The 14,421-nt window shown below is 42.5% G+C and overlaps 1 protein-coding gene across 4 annotated transcripts; it reads right to left on the bottom strand.

Annotated features, from left to right (window-relative positions):
- Positions 1-1,828: 1,828 nt before the first annotated feature.
- On the bottom strand, positions 1,829-13,887 carry AURKA (aurora kinase A). 4 transcript variants are annotated; one of them, XM_081196488.1, is made up of 9 exons: positions 13,793-13,887; positions 12,146-12,205; positions 11,391-11,655; positions 9,198-9,276; positions 6,252-6,443; positions 5,210-5,348; positions 3,737-3,885; positions 3,020-3,194; positions 1,829-2,455 (listed from the first exon to the last, which is right to left on the bottom strand). In XM_081196488.1, the coding sequence occupies exons 2-9, from the start codon at positions 12,197-12,199 to the stop codon at positions 2,264-2,266; spliced, it is 1,245 nt and encodes a 414-aa protein (XP_081052614.1). In that variant the 5' UTR covers positions 12,200-12,205; positions 13,793-13,887; the 3' UTR covers positions 1,829-2,263. The 4 variants fall into 4 exon arrangements, with proteins under 4 accessions (XP_081052614.1, XP_081052612.1, XP_081052613.1 ...); XM_081196486.1 differs by having other exon boundaries at positions 13,720-13,855; XM_081196487.1 differs by having other exon boundaries at positions 12,146-12,201; positions 13,720-13,846.
- Between the last annotated feature and the right edge of the window lie 534 nt (positions 13,888-14,421).

Genomic DNA, 14,421 nt, shown 5'->3' with positions numbered 1-14,421 from the left:
GGTTTGATCTTCTTGCAGTCCATGGGACTCTCAAGAGTCTCCTCCAGCACCATAATTCAAAAGCATCAATTCTTCGGCGATCAACCTTCTTTATGGTCCAGCTCTCACTTCCATACATCACTACTGGGAAAACCATGGCTTTTACTATACGGACCTTTGTTGGCAAGGTGATGTCTCTGCTTTTTAAGATGTTGTCTAGGTTTGCCATCGCCTTTCTCCCAAGGAGCAGGCGTCTTTTAATTTCGTGACTGCTGTCACCATCTGCACTGATCATGGAGCCCAAGAAGGTAAAATCTCTCACTGCCTCCATTTCTTCCCCTTCTATTTGCCAGGAGGTGATGGGCCCAGTGGCCATGATCTTTGTTTTTTTGATGTTGAGCTTCAGACCATATTTTGCGCTCTCCTCTTTCACCCTCATTAAATTCCTCTTCACTTTCTGCCATCAAGGTTGTGTCATCTGCATATCTGAGGTTGTTGATATTTCTTCCGGCAATCTTAATTCCGGCTTGGGATTCATCCAGCCCAGCCTTTCGCATGATGAATTCTGCATATAAGTTAAATAAGCATGGAGACAATATACAGCCTTGCCGTACTCCTTTTCCAATTTTGAACCAATCAGTTGTTCCATATCCAGTTCTAACTGTAGCTTCTTGTCCCACATAGAGATTTCTCAGGAGACAGATGAGGTGATCAGGCACTCCCATTTCTTTAAGAACTTGCCATATTGTTTCAACTCATACCTTTTATAATAGCCTCACATTCTTGCACACGGCATTGTAGGAATGCCTCAGTGAGATATGAAACTTGTTGCTAATGACAATTAAAAAAATCAAATGCCTTCATTTCTGCAATGCATCTGCCTCTTTAATATTTTAAAATTTAGGCTAAAAATCAGTTAACAAGTTCATCCCCAAATTTAAGTCCTTGCAGAAATAAATCCAAATCACTTCCAATTACAGTGGTACTTCGGGTTAAGAACTTAATTCGTTCCAGAGGGCCATTCTTAACCTGAGGTGTGCTTTTGCTAATGGGGCCTCCCGCTGGCGCACAATTTCCATTTTTATCCTGGGGCAAAGTTCTTAACCTGGAGCAACCACTTCCTGGTTAGCAGTTTGTAACCCAAAGCTTTTGTAACCTGAGGAACCACTGTATATTTAAGTTATGAAACCATATTCAAATAATCCCAACAATATGTTTTATTATTTGCACCACTTAAGATGCTTAACCCTGTAGCTTTACAGAAGTCTCTCTCTTCCCCCTCTAATATGGTTTTAAAAATCAAATACACTAGTTCTGTCTTGATTTCCAAGACTAGTTCAACTCGTGTATTTATTTCACCTGGACATTTAAGCAGTATTCTTCAAGTTACTGTTAAGTCAGGAATGGGGAAAATCCACCTTGCAGGCCCAACACTATTCCCAATTTGGCATGAGGCCAGTTTCCCCAAATGCCCACCTGCCCCACACCTCATGTGATGTCAGATGTGGGATACGTAGAGATACAACTGGGTTAACTTACAAGCGAGTTTCTAGTGGAGAATGCCAGGTGATTGACAGGTGGATCAGCCCATGGGGCTGGGAACCAATAAGGATCTGGCCTGTTAGGCCAGAAAGGTTCCCTGCCCTGGCATAGGCAGATGTAAAAAATCCAGAACAGATCAAAGGCAACTTCAAGTAAGGTATGCAGAATCAGTGTCAGATTGCATTTTGTAATGGATATTTGCTAGCCAGTAAGCATAGTTATATTATTGGCAGATTTGGTACACCAATCAGAATGTGTGGGTGCTTAGAATGACCACTAAACTGACCATTTTGGTAGCATAAAGAAGTTGTCTTGTTAAAAAAATCTTTATTTAAAACTTAAAGGAAAAGAACAACTAAACATACAGTTACACTCAAAGGTGGATTCCATTCATTGCACATGTGTTTCGAATGTTATCTTGTGAAGACATGCTGCGTCATAAACTGCTTTCATATTGCACAATAATCCATGGCTCAGTTTCATGATGCTATCAAAAAGGGGCCAAAAGGAAAATGCCAGCCATGAACATGAGACGATCCTCAACCAGCTATGCCTCAGAGTGGCATGTGCAAAGAGGACTTCAAGTAAGTTAGATATTGACAAACTGCTTTATGACCTGATTTGCAAGGTTCATGATCAGAGCTTACAATGCAATAAGCTCTGCCTTTTGAGTCCAACCAGCCTATATTGGCTGGATTACCACAGATCTCATCGGAACTACTTTGTTCCTGGGAACTACATGCTATGACTGGATATTCTTAGCAGTGGTAGTTTCAGCAACTTTATACTTGGGAGTTTTTGTAGAGCTTGCAATAATCCATGGATGTTTGAGCACCTCCTCCAGTGGCAGCCTGTGGAATGGATTGTGCTTCAGCAGCTTTGAAATCAGATTCTGAGCACCCTCTGTTACAAATGGAGGAAATTTGTACTCTACCTTTAAACCAAAGAAATAGTCATCATTAGACATGTTTCTATGAAAGCATGCATTCAAGGTGCATGAACTATTAAGTATAACCATTACTCTTCCCCCCCCCACTATACATTAGTAATCATGGTTTTTCTCTTGCCTTTTTGCTTAGCAGTCTCTTTCTGCGTCACTGTGGGTTCTATTTAACTAGTGTTATCCCATACTTCTATTTTTGAACTAGCTCAGAGAAATTGTTCAAGCCTGTCTGTCCTAGGCTGCTTTTCCACAGTGGACTGCAAATGGGAAACGCAAATTGAGCAGGTAAGTGTGCCAGAGGATTGCACCTCAAATCTTGCAACTGAACCTGTTGGGAAGGACAACCTGGATTTACCAGAATACAAAAAAAATACTAAGACAACACATTTAAAAATCAGAAATTCTAGTTCTTTAATTGAAAACTCCTGAACTAAAGTCAATGATATTAGGCCCCAAACCTGGAAAGTACAAGTTCCATAACAGCTAGTTGAGAGTTAATTCCTATACCATGAAATGCTCAGATTCTAAATCAAGCAGCGTTATAATTCAACTTACCTTTGAAATGGCTCTGTATGTTTCCTGGTATGTGTCTGCCTCAAAAGGAGGCTTTCCTACTAGGAATTCGTAACACAAGACACCAAGACTCCATAGATCAACTTTTTCATCGTGTGTTCGCCCTTCAATCATTTCAGGTGGTAAGTAGTCAAGGGTACCACACAGAGTCGACCTCCTAGGAAACAAAAATGATGCACAGACTAACAACTGAAGGCTGCCACACACAACTATTAAGATATTTCCCCATGCACTCATCTAGATCTCCATTCATGATTTAACACTTTCTAAAGCACTTTGTCCATGAATAGTAGTATACAGTATACTGGAAGAAGACATGGCTGATGGTCTACCTGAACAAGAGCATCCCTTCTAGGGATGCTTGATACCCTTGTAATCTAAGTAACATTCTCAACTAGCAGTAGTTTTCCTAAACTCAATTCTTATAATTGAGACTAATGCTAACTTTTTTTCACAAAGCTTACTGCCTACAGAAACAAAACAATTTCCTCTTAGCCAAGTTCTGATTCTGTTGTCTGTCTCCATAGTACCAAGCTTCTTCAGCTCTCAGAAATGCAGGTCAGTAAAGCATGAGACTCAGATTAATCTCAGGATTGTGGATTTGAGCCCCACATTGGGCGAAAGATTCCTGCATTGTATTGGGTAGGTCTAGATTATCCTCTGGTCCCTTCCAGCTCTACACTTCTATGATTCCCTTACCTAGAGGATGGAGCATGCACAGACCATCCAAAGTCAGCAATCTTTAGCTCTCCATTCGATCCCAGCAGCAGGTTTTCAGGTTTTATGTCTCTATGAATTACTCTTTTCGAGTGGCAATATGATAACGCATCTGCCAGTTCAGTGATATACTGTAGAACAAATGAAGATTACAAATATAAGGAGTTCAATCTAGAAAATGTTTCTCAGTGTATCAATAACATGCTGCATCACTGATGCAAACAGGTCCTTAATACGGGACAAAAAACTTTAGACACACCTAATTCAAAACTCTCTTTCCCACAGCCAAGTACGAAGAACTCAAAACATTAGACGCCAAGCTGGATTAGGATAGCCCTCAACATAGCTTCTTCCTCATAAGAAGCTACTTTTAATACCGTATTGCCCAAAATATAAGCCACACCCTAATATAAGCCACACCTTTAAAATTAGAGGGGGAGAGAGAGATGAAAAAATACCCGACTATAAGCCGCTCTATTCCTCACTGCTCCTGGCTGAATACTGGGGGGGGGGGGGGAGCTGCATTGCCGACGGCCTTTCCCCTTCCTTGCTCTCTCCCTTCCCCAGTCTTAGGGGAGAGGATGGGGGACTACACAGAGGGCAGGTGCCACTTTGCCACACTCCTGGTGCTTTTTGCCCTGCACTGCTGGCTGCATACTGTAAGGTTGTGAATATAAGCAGCACTAACTTTTCAGTCGGAATTTGGGGGGAAAGTGACGCTTATATTCAGGCCAATAAAATAATAGACACTCCTGCCCCACCCAATCTTGCTCCAACAACTCCATAGCCTTCATCTGCATGCACGCCAAGCATTGTCCTGTATCAAGCAACCCGCCATGTAGCCTTGCCAAAGACTGACACATATAAATGTCCTATTTATTCCAGTGAAATTCCTCCCGTCCTATTTTGGGATATTCGTTACTGGAAAAGCCAACCTAGCAGTTTGAAAGCACACCCAAAAGTGCAAGTAGATAAATAGGTACCACTCCGGCAGGAAGGTAAATGATGTTTCCGTGCGCTGCTCTGGTTTAGGTGTTCCGTTGCGCCAGAAGCGGCTTAGTCATGCTGACCATATGACCCAGAAAAACTGTCTGCGGACAAACACTGGCTCCCTCGGCCTGTAAAGCAAATGAGTGCCGCAACCCCAGAGTCGTCTGTGACTGGACTTAACTGTCAGGGGTCCTTTACCTTTTTTACTGGAAAAACTATGAACTTCTCAACTCCATAAAACTGAGGAAACATACCTTACTCTACCATTTATACTGATATTGTTTCCCACTTTTGGACGAGCGAAACAAAGCTGTTTAGTATAACCCTGGCTCAAGTCAGTGAAAGAAGAATCTACTTTTTCATGCCCTTCTGGAAGGAAGAGTTTGGTCCTAAAAGTGCAGTTTTAGCTTCAAATGTGGTCACATACAGAGTTCTGAAAAAAATATCCTCACAATGTCAACATACATTAGCAGTCCGTTCCTCATCAAATTTAGTAAGCCTTTGGAGTTCTTTATACACTTCTCCACGTGGTGCATGTTCCAGGATTAGGTAGACTCTTGTTGCATCATGGAAGTAGCCATAAAGTCGGAGAATATTTGGATGCCTACAAGTAAGTATATGCATCTTTAATAATGATGGCTTCATTTGTAAATGACGTGAACATAATTCTCAATGCCTCCCTCAATTTGCCTACAATTTGCTAAATAAAGTACCATTTGAGAAATTCTGTAACCACCACCAAGTTAGTTAGAGCAGCTGTGGCTAAGAGTGTGCTTTACCAGCTTTGTCTGGTTTGCCACTTATGGCCATTCTTGGATGAGGATAGTCTGACCAGTGTCGCCCAAGTGTTAGTAACTTTGATGCTGGATTACTGCAGTGTACTCTATGTGGGGCTGCACATAGAATGTGGCAGCCAGGCTGCTAATGGGGGCACGCTGCAAATAAAATGTGACACCATTTTATAAAACATCTACACTGGGTGCCTATCTGCTGAGCTTGGCTCAGTGTCCTTTTATTTACACAGACCTGAAGGACTTATATTCAGGATACCTTAGGGGCTGCCTAAATCAGAGTTTGATCACTGGGAGCAACGACAGGAGTGTCATTGGTCATTCCCTGAGTAGGATAAAGTTCATTTGACATCAGCATGAAATAGACCCTTTAGTGTCATCAGCCTAGTCCTATGGAAAATTCTGCCAATAGAGATTCAGCAGGCACCTGTTTCAACCTTTTAACACCTGCTTAAAACTTTTCTGTGCTGCCAGGCATATGCATGCAATTAAGAAAACGTCTTTCCATAATAGTTGATTGCCTCTAAATTTCTACTTGCTTTTATTATATATTCTTGTAAGCTGGATTGATTTTTGATATAGCATTGTGTGTGTGTGTGTGTGTGTGTGTGTGTGTACACACAAACACAAATGTGGAATGCTTCTAAAAATAAAAATCTGCTTAAGATAGCAAACATAGAAACCCATTCAAAACGACCATTTAAAATCAATCTTACCGAAGATGAGACTGTATTTCTACTTCTCGCCGCAGTTGATGTTCAACACCTGCTTTTTCCAGCTGTGTTTTAAATAAGACCTTCAGCGCCAAGATGAATTTGCTCTCCTTTTCACGAGCCAGATATACATTTCCAAATTTTCCTTTTCCCAGAGGACGACCAATTTCAAAGTCATCAAGAGACCACTGTTTTCTACAAAACAAAGCTATTATTTAGGTTGCTGCAAGGTAATACAGCTGCCTCTCTGAAGTGAGAAGTTACTTGCATGTATATGGTCCTGTCCCAAAATAGTAAACTTGCTGGCAATTACAAGGCATTCAGTAATATAACATGCAAAAGTTTGTTTTGTTTCCAGTATTTTTGCTCACCTCTGTATTGTGCAAGAACTTTGTTTGTGGAAGTATATTGACAAAGCCCACCTTCCTCATATTCAGATTATACCACAATCTAAGAGCTTTACTAAATCAGACCAAGGGCTTATCTAAGTCCAACATTCCTTTCCAACACAGGTTGATTAGATTTTATTTACTTGAGTATTTCTAAACTACCAATTCTGGTAATGAATTCCACGAGTAACTTCATACAGTGTACTTCACACAATACACTATTGAAAACAACTCAGAAACAGTCACATGACTGACTGCAGTTCCATTTGGCTCTTATAACCCATGTTTTAAAACAAGACCATTCATTTTGCCTGTTGGTTCCAGGCTCAATTCAAGGTATTCACAATAGTACTCAAGTTAGGACCCAAATATCTGAAAGACCACTTCTCTCCTTACAGATTCTCCCAGGTCTTAAGAGTGGCAGAAAGAGCCCTCTTGGTAGCTCCATCATCCTCAAAAGTACCTGGGAAAAGGCATTCTGTCACAGCCCTTAAGCTGTGGAACTCCCTCTCCACAGAGGTGCATCTGGGAGCTTTCTTATGCAGCTCTTGTTGGATGCCAACAACACACCTCTTTACCCCAGCCTTTGAGATCTAAGATACCGTGGTACCTCTGATTACAAACGCTTTGGGTTACAAACTCCGCTAACCCGAAGTAGTTACTCCGGGTTGCAAACCTTGCCCCAGGATGAGAATGGAAATTGTGCGCTGGTGGCGCAGCAGCAGCAGGAGGACCATTTAGCGAAAGTGTGCCTCAGGTTAAGAACAATTTCAGGTTAAGAACAGACCTCCAGAAGGAATTAAGTTTGTAACCGAAGGTACCACTGTAAATATTTTTTTGGACCCACCCCATTCTTCTAATTTGTTTTAAACTGATTTTAATATTGTATTTTTAAATTGTTGTAACCAGCCCTAAGTACTGGACAGGTAAGAAATCATATAAATTATGAATTAGGTATTACTACTATGAATTGCACTTAAAGCCCCATCCTAGCTCTAGTGTTTATCTACCCACTTTTTACAGCATTCAAAGTTGAATGAGTCTTTGTCCATGTATCCCCAACTCCCCAATTTTTTTTCTTTCTGAAAACCAACAACTTCATTCACATCAGTGTGGCTTTATCTATGCCACTATACCCAGCTGACATTTTCATCAAGCTAGGCTCCATGACCAAGTTCCTCAAATCTTACCAGGTTCTGAGTGTGGTGCTGACAACGTCAAGATTTCAGGTTAGATACCCATAAGGGACAGCTGCAATTTCTGCTTTGCAGGGGGTTAGAATAGATGATCCTCAGGATCCCTTCCAACCCCACAATTCTATAATTATTCAGAGTGGGTAGGTTTATTTTCTGTCCTTCAGGGCATATCTAATTTAGCCATTTTACTGTACATTTCTCCAGTGCGGTAAGCAAAATGAGGCAAGAGCATCTAGGCCATTATTGTGTCAAACACCATTTCAAACACTCAGTTCCAAGATTGCGTCTTGGCCTGTGCATGAAAGACAAAACTGAAATTTAAGTGCACTGGTTAAGATTTAAAGTCAAATGGTGATAATGCAATTCACAAATCACATTTCCGTCTTCCTGCAGTTTTCATCTTTGACATCTTGCAGTTGAGGCTGTTTGAAATCACCATCTGTGTTTTGCAAGAATGCAGGGTTAGTCAGCATGCATTTCCCCTTCTTTACTCAGTCTGGAATTACTGCTAGTTCAAATTAGCATATTGGTTTCTGAGACAGGACTTTTCTCAACAACTGAAGTGTGGATTAATCACACCTCCGTCTTCTATGATTTATCTGCACTCTGCCTTTACTTTCTTACCAGTTTAACCAACAGAGGTTAGTCTAATAGGCCTATAAATCCCTGTATTCCTACATTCAACTCCATAGAGCTGTATCCAAAGCCAGAGAAAAGATGCTTGCACAAGGGAAATACTCTGCACCCTGAAAGGAATATGGCGATTAGGGGATCCTCAAGAAAGTCCTGCGGTGTCAGATAGGGCAGCTTGTGTGTGAAGCTCCTCCCATGCCCAATTCCTCACTCCTCATGTTCCTGACCTTTCACAAGCATCCCCCCAACCCCCAGAAGAGGCTTTAAGGCAGGGGGGTAAAAAGCCACAACAGAGAGGAGGGATTCTACGTGCCAATGAAATCTTGTGCTCATGCTGGCACTGGATGCAATCCAGACTTGAGTACAACTGTGCATTTCAGAATGCACTTCAAACACAACATAAACTTTGATGAAGGCCAATAAGCTGAAGCGATTAGAGGTTATATGAAAATATATCCAGCTTTTAATTCTTTTTAAAGGATATTTTACTAAAATGTTGTACATTTGTTCAAAGCATCCCATTTTAATTATCTGAGAGACCATCAGTAAGACTGGGAAAAGGAAGCAAGCTTAGAAATCAATTTAGAGTAAAAAAAATTAATCTTTTACTATGTAATTATAAGAGATTTGCCAAAAGCTGCAAAAAGAAGTAATCATGAATAACAACGGATTTGTATTTCATCTTCCTACAAAAAAATAATGTATGGAAGTAAATGAAGTATACAACTTACTTTTTGGTCTCACTGTTTGAATTTGACGCCCCTTTTGCCTCTTTCTTCTGATTTGATACACCTGGTTCAGCTTTTTTTCCTGCATGTAGAAAAGTTCAATACTCTTAAGCTCAGACTTTATGAAGCGACAATGCTCTCTAGCAATTTGTGTTTTAAAATGTCCCTCTCAGAAGGTAAACTTTGTGCTTTATATCCAGCACACAAAATAAAAAACTATTTATCTTAACCTGAAAACCATGCAGACCAATCAATATTCTGAATATAAGCAGCTTGGGTAGCAATCTTACTTCCTTACTTACTTGCCCCCCAGAAGCTGGTGAAGCTCACACAAAAGCTCCTAGCTCAAGACCAATAAGGGGCCTTTGGCAAGCTCACAATCTGTTTCCAAGTCCTTCCACCTGCAATACAAATGACTGCAGATGCTTTCTGCAGAGTGTATCTAGGTCATTTACACCACTGACTAAGTAACACTCCATGCCACCATCTCAATGAATTGGAGCCTAAGTTTCTATTGGGAAGTACCCCAAGGCAAGGCCATCTTTACTTAAGGGTGCAAGGGGTGCTGCTATGCGGCAGCAAAGTCAGTGGCACCTTTGACACTACTGATCTTGCGCTAGTGGTAGGCAGGCGGCGTGAGATTAGTCATGTCAAGGGGGCCGCTGACCACGAGGAATCTCAGCTCAAGCCATCCAGGTTTGCTCTGCTTAAGAACTTCCAAGGGAAGGAGTCAAGAGTGAGCACCATCTCCCGTTTCCTGTGGGAAAACTGCTTGCTTGATCTGCGTCTGCCTCCCAAGCCATGATCAGCCTGGACAAGGAAGAGACCAAGTTCGATTTCAATTTCCTCTGAGTTTAACCAGAGCGATGAGGGTGCCAGCAGCAAAGGTGGGTGGCGAGGCAATGCCATCCGGCTTCCCGGGATTTAAGGTGGGGGGGGGGAGAGGTTAGTTTATTTCCAGAACGTTAAATATAGTGGTTCTTTTGGGACGAAGGAATAAGAGTCTTCACCAGAGGCAGAGCCAAGGCATGGAAGGAAGGAGCCATCTGGAGGCGCCTCCTGTGGCTGCGATGCAAACGTCTCTCCCTTCTTTCCCCTAAGAGATGGGTCAGTTTGGGGGCTAAGCTAAATTTGGGGGCACTGGGCAGATCTTTGTACCCCGGCGGCACATATGCTAAAGACAGCCCTGCCCCAAGAGCAGGTTCCTATTCATAGTACACTCCAGCTATTGAACACAAGGAGACATTCAACAATTTCTTGCTTCTCTCTGGAGCCATTTGGGCATTCTAGGAACTGAGAATTGGCCTTCCCTGGATCAATTATACAAGTGAAAGGGTTGTTTTGTATGAGACATCCACATATTAGCTGCCAGCTGGGCATTCTAGGAACTGAGAATAAGGCCCCAGTGCAAAATGTAATACAGGCAACCCTCGTTTTGGACAGCGGTTATGTTCCGGGTCATAGCGCATGTCGGCAGAGGGCACATAAGCCTACCCCACCCCCATTTCTAGATTTGAAAACGGCCTGCATGTACACAAAACAGGAGTTGCCTGTATATATTACAATTGAATTCTTGGTTCCTATCAAAGAGACCTAATTTTCTGGGCCTAATTCAAGGTACTTGCCTTGATATTAATGCTTTACATGATTTGGGTCCCAAATACCTTCAAGAGCATTTATGTGCCAATTAGGACATGACAATTTGCAAAAGAAGATCATCTTATATGGTGCCACCGCCTTTGGAAATGCAGGGAGCTGATTGTCTATAGGGGTGCATCAGGCAGTATCTCTTTACAGCTTTAGGTGCACACTGAAGGCATACCCCTTTTTGACCTTTGACAGTATATATCTGGTTTGTTATGTATATATGGCATATCATTTTGTGGTGGGACTGTTTTGTTGCATTATATTATTTTTAAATGTAACCCACCTTGGGACCTTAAAGTGAAAGGCAGGTAACAAATATTAATCAGCATCTCAGTGTCATCCATGAACAGAAGGAACCCTCCTGTTCAGATACCTTGTTAGCACCCAAGCCTAAGTTGCTACTCAATAATTTGGTTTTTTGGTTGCTACTCAATAATTTGGTTTTTTCTGGCTTTCTTGACTTTATAACCATTTTAGTACGAACTTTATACAGAATAGCAACCAACACATTTGTTACAGAGGTGGACACATTTGAACAGCACTATTTACCAGAAACAGAGGGCTGCCGAGACGTTTCAGTGGCTTTACTTGGACCTACACTCCTAGATGTTGGTTGAACAAGAAGTGTTGGTTGATGCTGAGTTAACTGTTTGGAACGTTTTGCACTGGCAACAGTAGGTTTCTGTGCCTGAGGCTGAATAGGCACCCGCTGAGCAACATTTAAAGGAGTCAGAACACGCTGCTGTTGGACTTCAATTCCAGGTGTCGGGTTCTGGGTCACAGGAACCCGTCTTGCACCATCCACAATAGCTGCCTGATTTTTAAAAAAACAACAACAGTAAATATCACGCATAGCAAGCTAAGAGATCTTGCATCCTGGTTTGTCTGAACTGACCAATGAGAAAAAACCATAGCTTCCCAAGGTGGAATCTAAACACATAAAAACACTGTGAAAATGCTTAAAAAAAAAAAAAAGTTTTGAAAAATACATTGAATCTGGCATAGCTCACTCTCGCCATCTAGTGTCACATTTGTATACTGCACTTTACAACACATTTAAAACATTTCATTTGCAGCTACATAGCCGAGTCCCAAGTCCGGACATAAAAGAAAATTGCATTTATGCAAGCATTCATCTAGACTTGGCCTTAAATAGATGGGGAACATTACTCCACATGTTAATTATTCACTCCAGCACTATCAAATATCAGTTTTGGTCACATACAGAAATAATCCAGTAAGAACTGTAGCTCTGATTAACAAAGCCAAGATTTACAATGCTCAGTATCTGAAGAGCACTTTACCTTGCCATTATGAGCTGAATTAGCATTCAAATTCTCTTTACAAGCTTTGTCCATTACTGCCTGGAGAAAATGAAATTCAGTTATTCAACTTGTGTAAAACATGAAATCCAAGTTATTTAAAGCTCTCACTTCTATAATCTAGGCGCCAATGATTCTAAAACCAGTGAGCTTGACATATTTGATAAAACATACAATTCTATGCCTGCCAAAGCAGTGAGGCTCCCAAAACATTAATCCCACTTCTTGATAATATTTAGGCAGCTTAATAGAAGCAAATGACGACACACTAGAATTCCCTGATGCAGCTCATACTACCTGATATTTGGAAATGCGTGAAGATTTTATCACTGCCCAGAAGGCTTTTCCGTTTTAAGATCTGAAGGAGCAAACAAGCTATGGTATACTGATAAACTTGATTTGGAAGAAATTCTTAATGCTTTCCACAGAGGTGGATTATTGGCTATTACAATATGCGGGTTGTCCCAGAGGGTGAAGCCCAAGTAGGTAAATGAGTCAAAGTGTAGCTGGTTTGTTTCTGCTTATCCAGCAGAAATGATGGGGTTGTGTTTTATGGATGTGAGAAAGGAAGAAAATAACTTTTTTACTGAAATACCTCTGGTTGCGAACGGGATCCATTTTGGAGGCCCGTTCGCAACATGAAAAGAACGCAACCCGCCATGGCGCATCTGCGCATGCGCGAGTTGTGATTCGCCGCTTCTGCGCATGTCATTTTGCATGTCTGTGCATGCGGCGAAACCCGGAAGTAACCCTTTCTGGTACTTCCAGGTTGCCGCGCGACACAACCTGAAGAAAGGTAACATGAAGCAAACGTAACATGAGGTATGACTGTAATGCAAACACTAATAACCTATAAATAGTAAATAAAACTGGGTTATCCCCACAACTGGAAGGATCTCTGGGACTATATATGCATGTATCTTGAGAGTGAAGTGCAGCTTTGTTTTTTCCTAGGAGTAGGGCAAGTTGAAAAATATGCTCAAACATTTGGAAAACCTACAGCTTCATGGCAGTCCTTGGGCCTCTTTACATAGTGTTATCCCCATACATCTTATAAGCCCCTTTATTCTTTAACTCTTCAAAGCTATCTCACAACCCATGCCACACAACTTTGTTTCTTTGTTCTAATGAAACTCAACCTTGTAACATGTAACAAATAAAAATTGAAGATTACAGTTGATGCTTGGGGTACCTTCCAAACCAGTGTTTTTTTCAGAGGGTACTCATGGGCATGCAGTAGCGGCACCTCTTTCTAGGGGAAAAAACACTGCTTCAAACTACGGTTTTTAAGTACATTGCACCCCACCCCCCAAAAAACCTGGGAGCTGCAGTTTACATCTCCCAGAGCTACAATTCCCAGCGCCCTTAACAAATCAGTTCCCAGGAATCTTGGGGAAGGGAAAAAGATGTGCTTTCAGTGTATACGGTGCATGCAACCAAGCACTGAGGCCTCCTCACTCCCTCTCTCATTCTACGCAGAAGAAACGGGGCTTTCTAGAAGTTTCCTTCGTGCTGGGCACCTATCCCACCCCAGAGCCATTCAAGCCATTACTCACGAGTGCCACAGCTCAAGGTCGTAACCACTTTCCTTAACGACACCCCGAAACCAGACGCAGGCAGGCCGAATACCTCACGATTCCTGCGCACTCCAGAGGCCTCGGCCGCCTACCCTCCGCGTTCCTCCAACAGCCTCCGGAGCTATTTGAATTCAAACCTTCGCCCGCCTACTCAGCAACGCTCTTTAAACCGCCGCCGCGCTCCTATTGGTGGAGCTCACCCTGTTGTCGACGAGGCTACCGCTCGCTGATTCGTTGGTCTCCGCAACCACCGCTCCGGCCATTCGCGGGCTTCTAACTGTCGCCTTTGAGGGAGAGCCGCTGCCCTCGCGGCTTGCGATCATTTGCCCATGTGCAGAGGAAGGGACACTGAGCGGGGCGGGGTTTCGCAAGGCTGCTCTTCTCCTGCTGGTGTCTGTTGTTGTGAACCGTGAACAAGAGAGAGAGAGCGCTTGGCTAAGCAGGATACGCTCTCAGCGTAGCGCGCGAGCACTCTTTTAGTAGGCTCGCGATACGCTGGTTGCGTAAACCCGTCGCACAGGGCCCATTGCTCTTTTCCCTTGCGCAAGTGGCGCAGCCCCTACGGTGTCGACGGCAAACATCTCGTACCCACCGCCTCATTATAGTGTGACGGACTCAGACTAAGACTGAGAGTTGGGTCTATTCCTGCCCCCAGTCTCTACACTTTGGAGCCGAACCCCC

The sequence above is a fragment of the Podarcis bocagei genome, assembly GCF_964188305.1.
Source record: "Podarcis bocagei genome assembly, chromosome: 5".
NCBI lineage: Eukaryota > Metazoa > Chordata > Lepidosauria > Squamata > Lacertidae > Podarcis > Podarcis bocagei.
The sequence above is the reverse complement of the archived record's forward strand: the minus strand, read 5'-3'. Positions and strand labels throughout refer to the sequence as shown.

Bases quoted from the DNA above. Each gene is read 5' to 3' on its own strand.
- AURKA (XM_081196488.1), bottom strand. From the start codon at position 12,199: ATGGACAAAGCTTGTAAAGAGAATTTGAATGCTAATTCAGCTCATAAT. The intron at 6,444-9,197 runs GTAAGTTGTATA...TTTGTTTTGTAG, and splicing joins TCAAACAGTGAGACCAAAAA to AAAACAGTGGTCTCTTGATG. The intron at 2,456-3,019 runs GTAAGTTGAATT...TTTGGTTTAAAG, and splicing joins CATACAGAGCCATTTCAAAG to GTAGAGTACAAATTTCCTCC.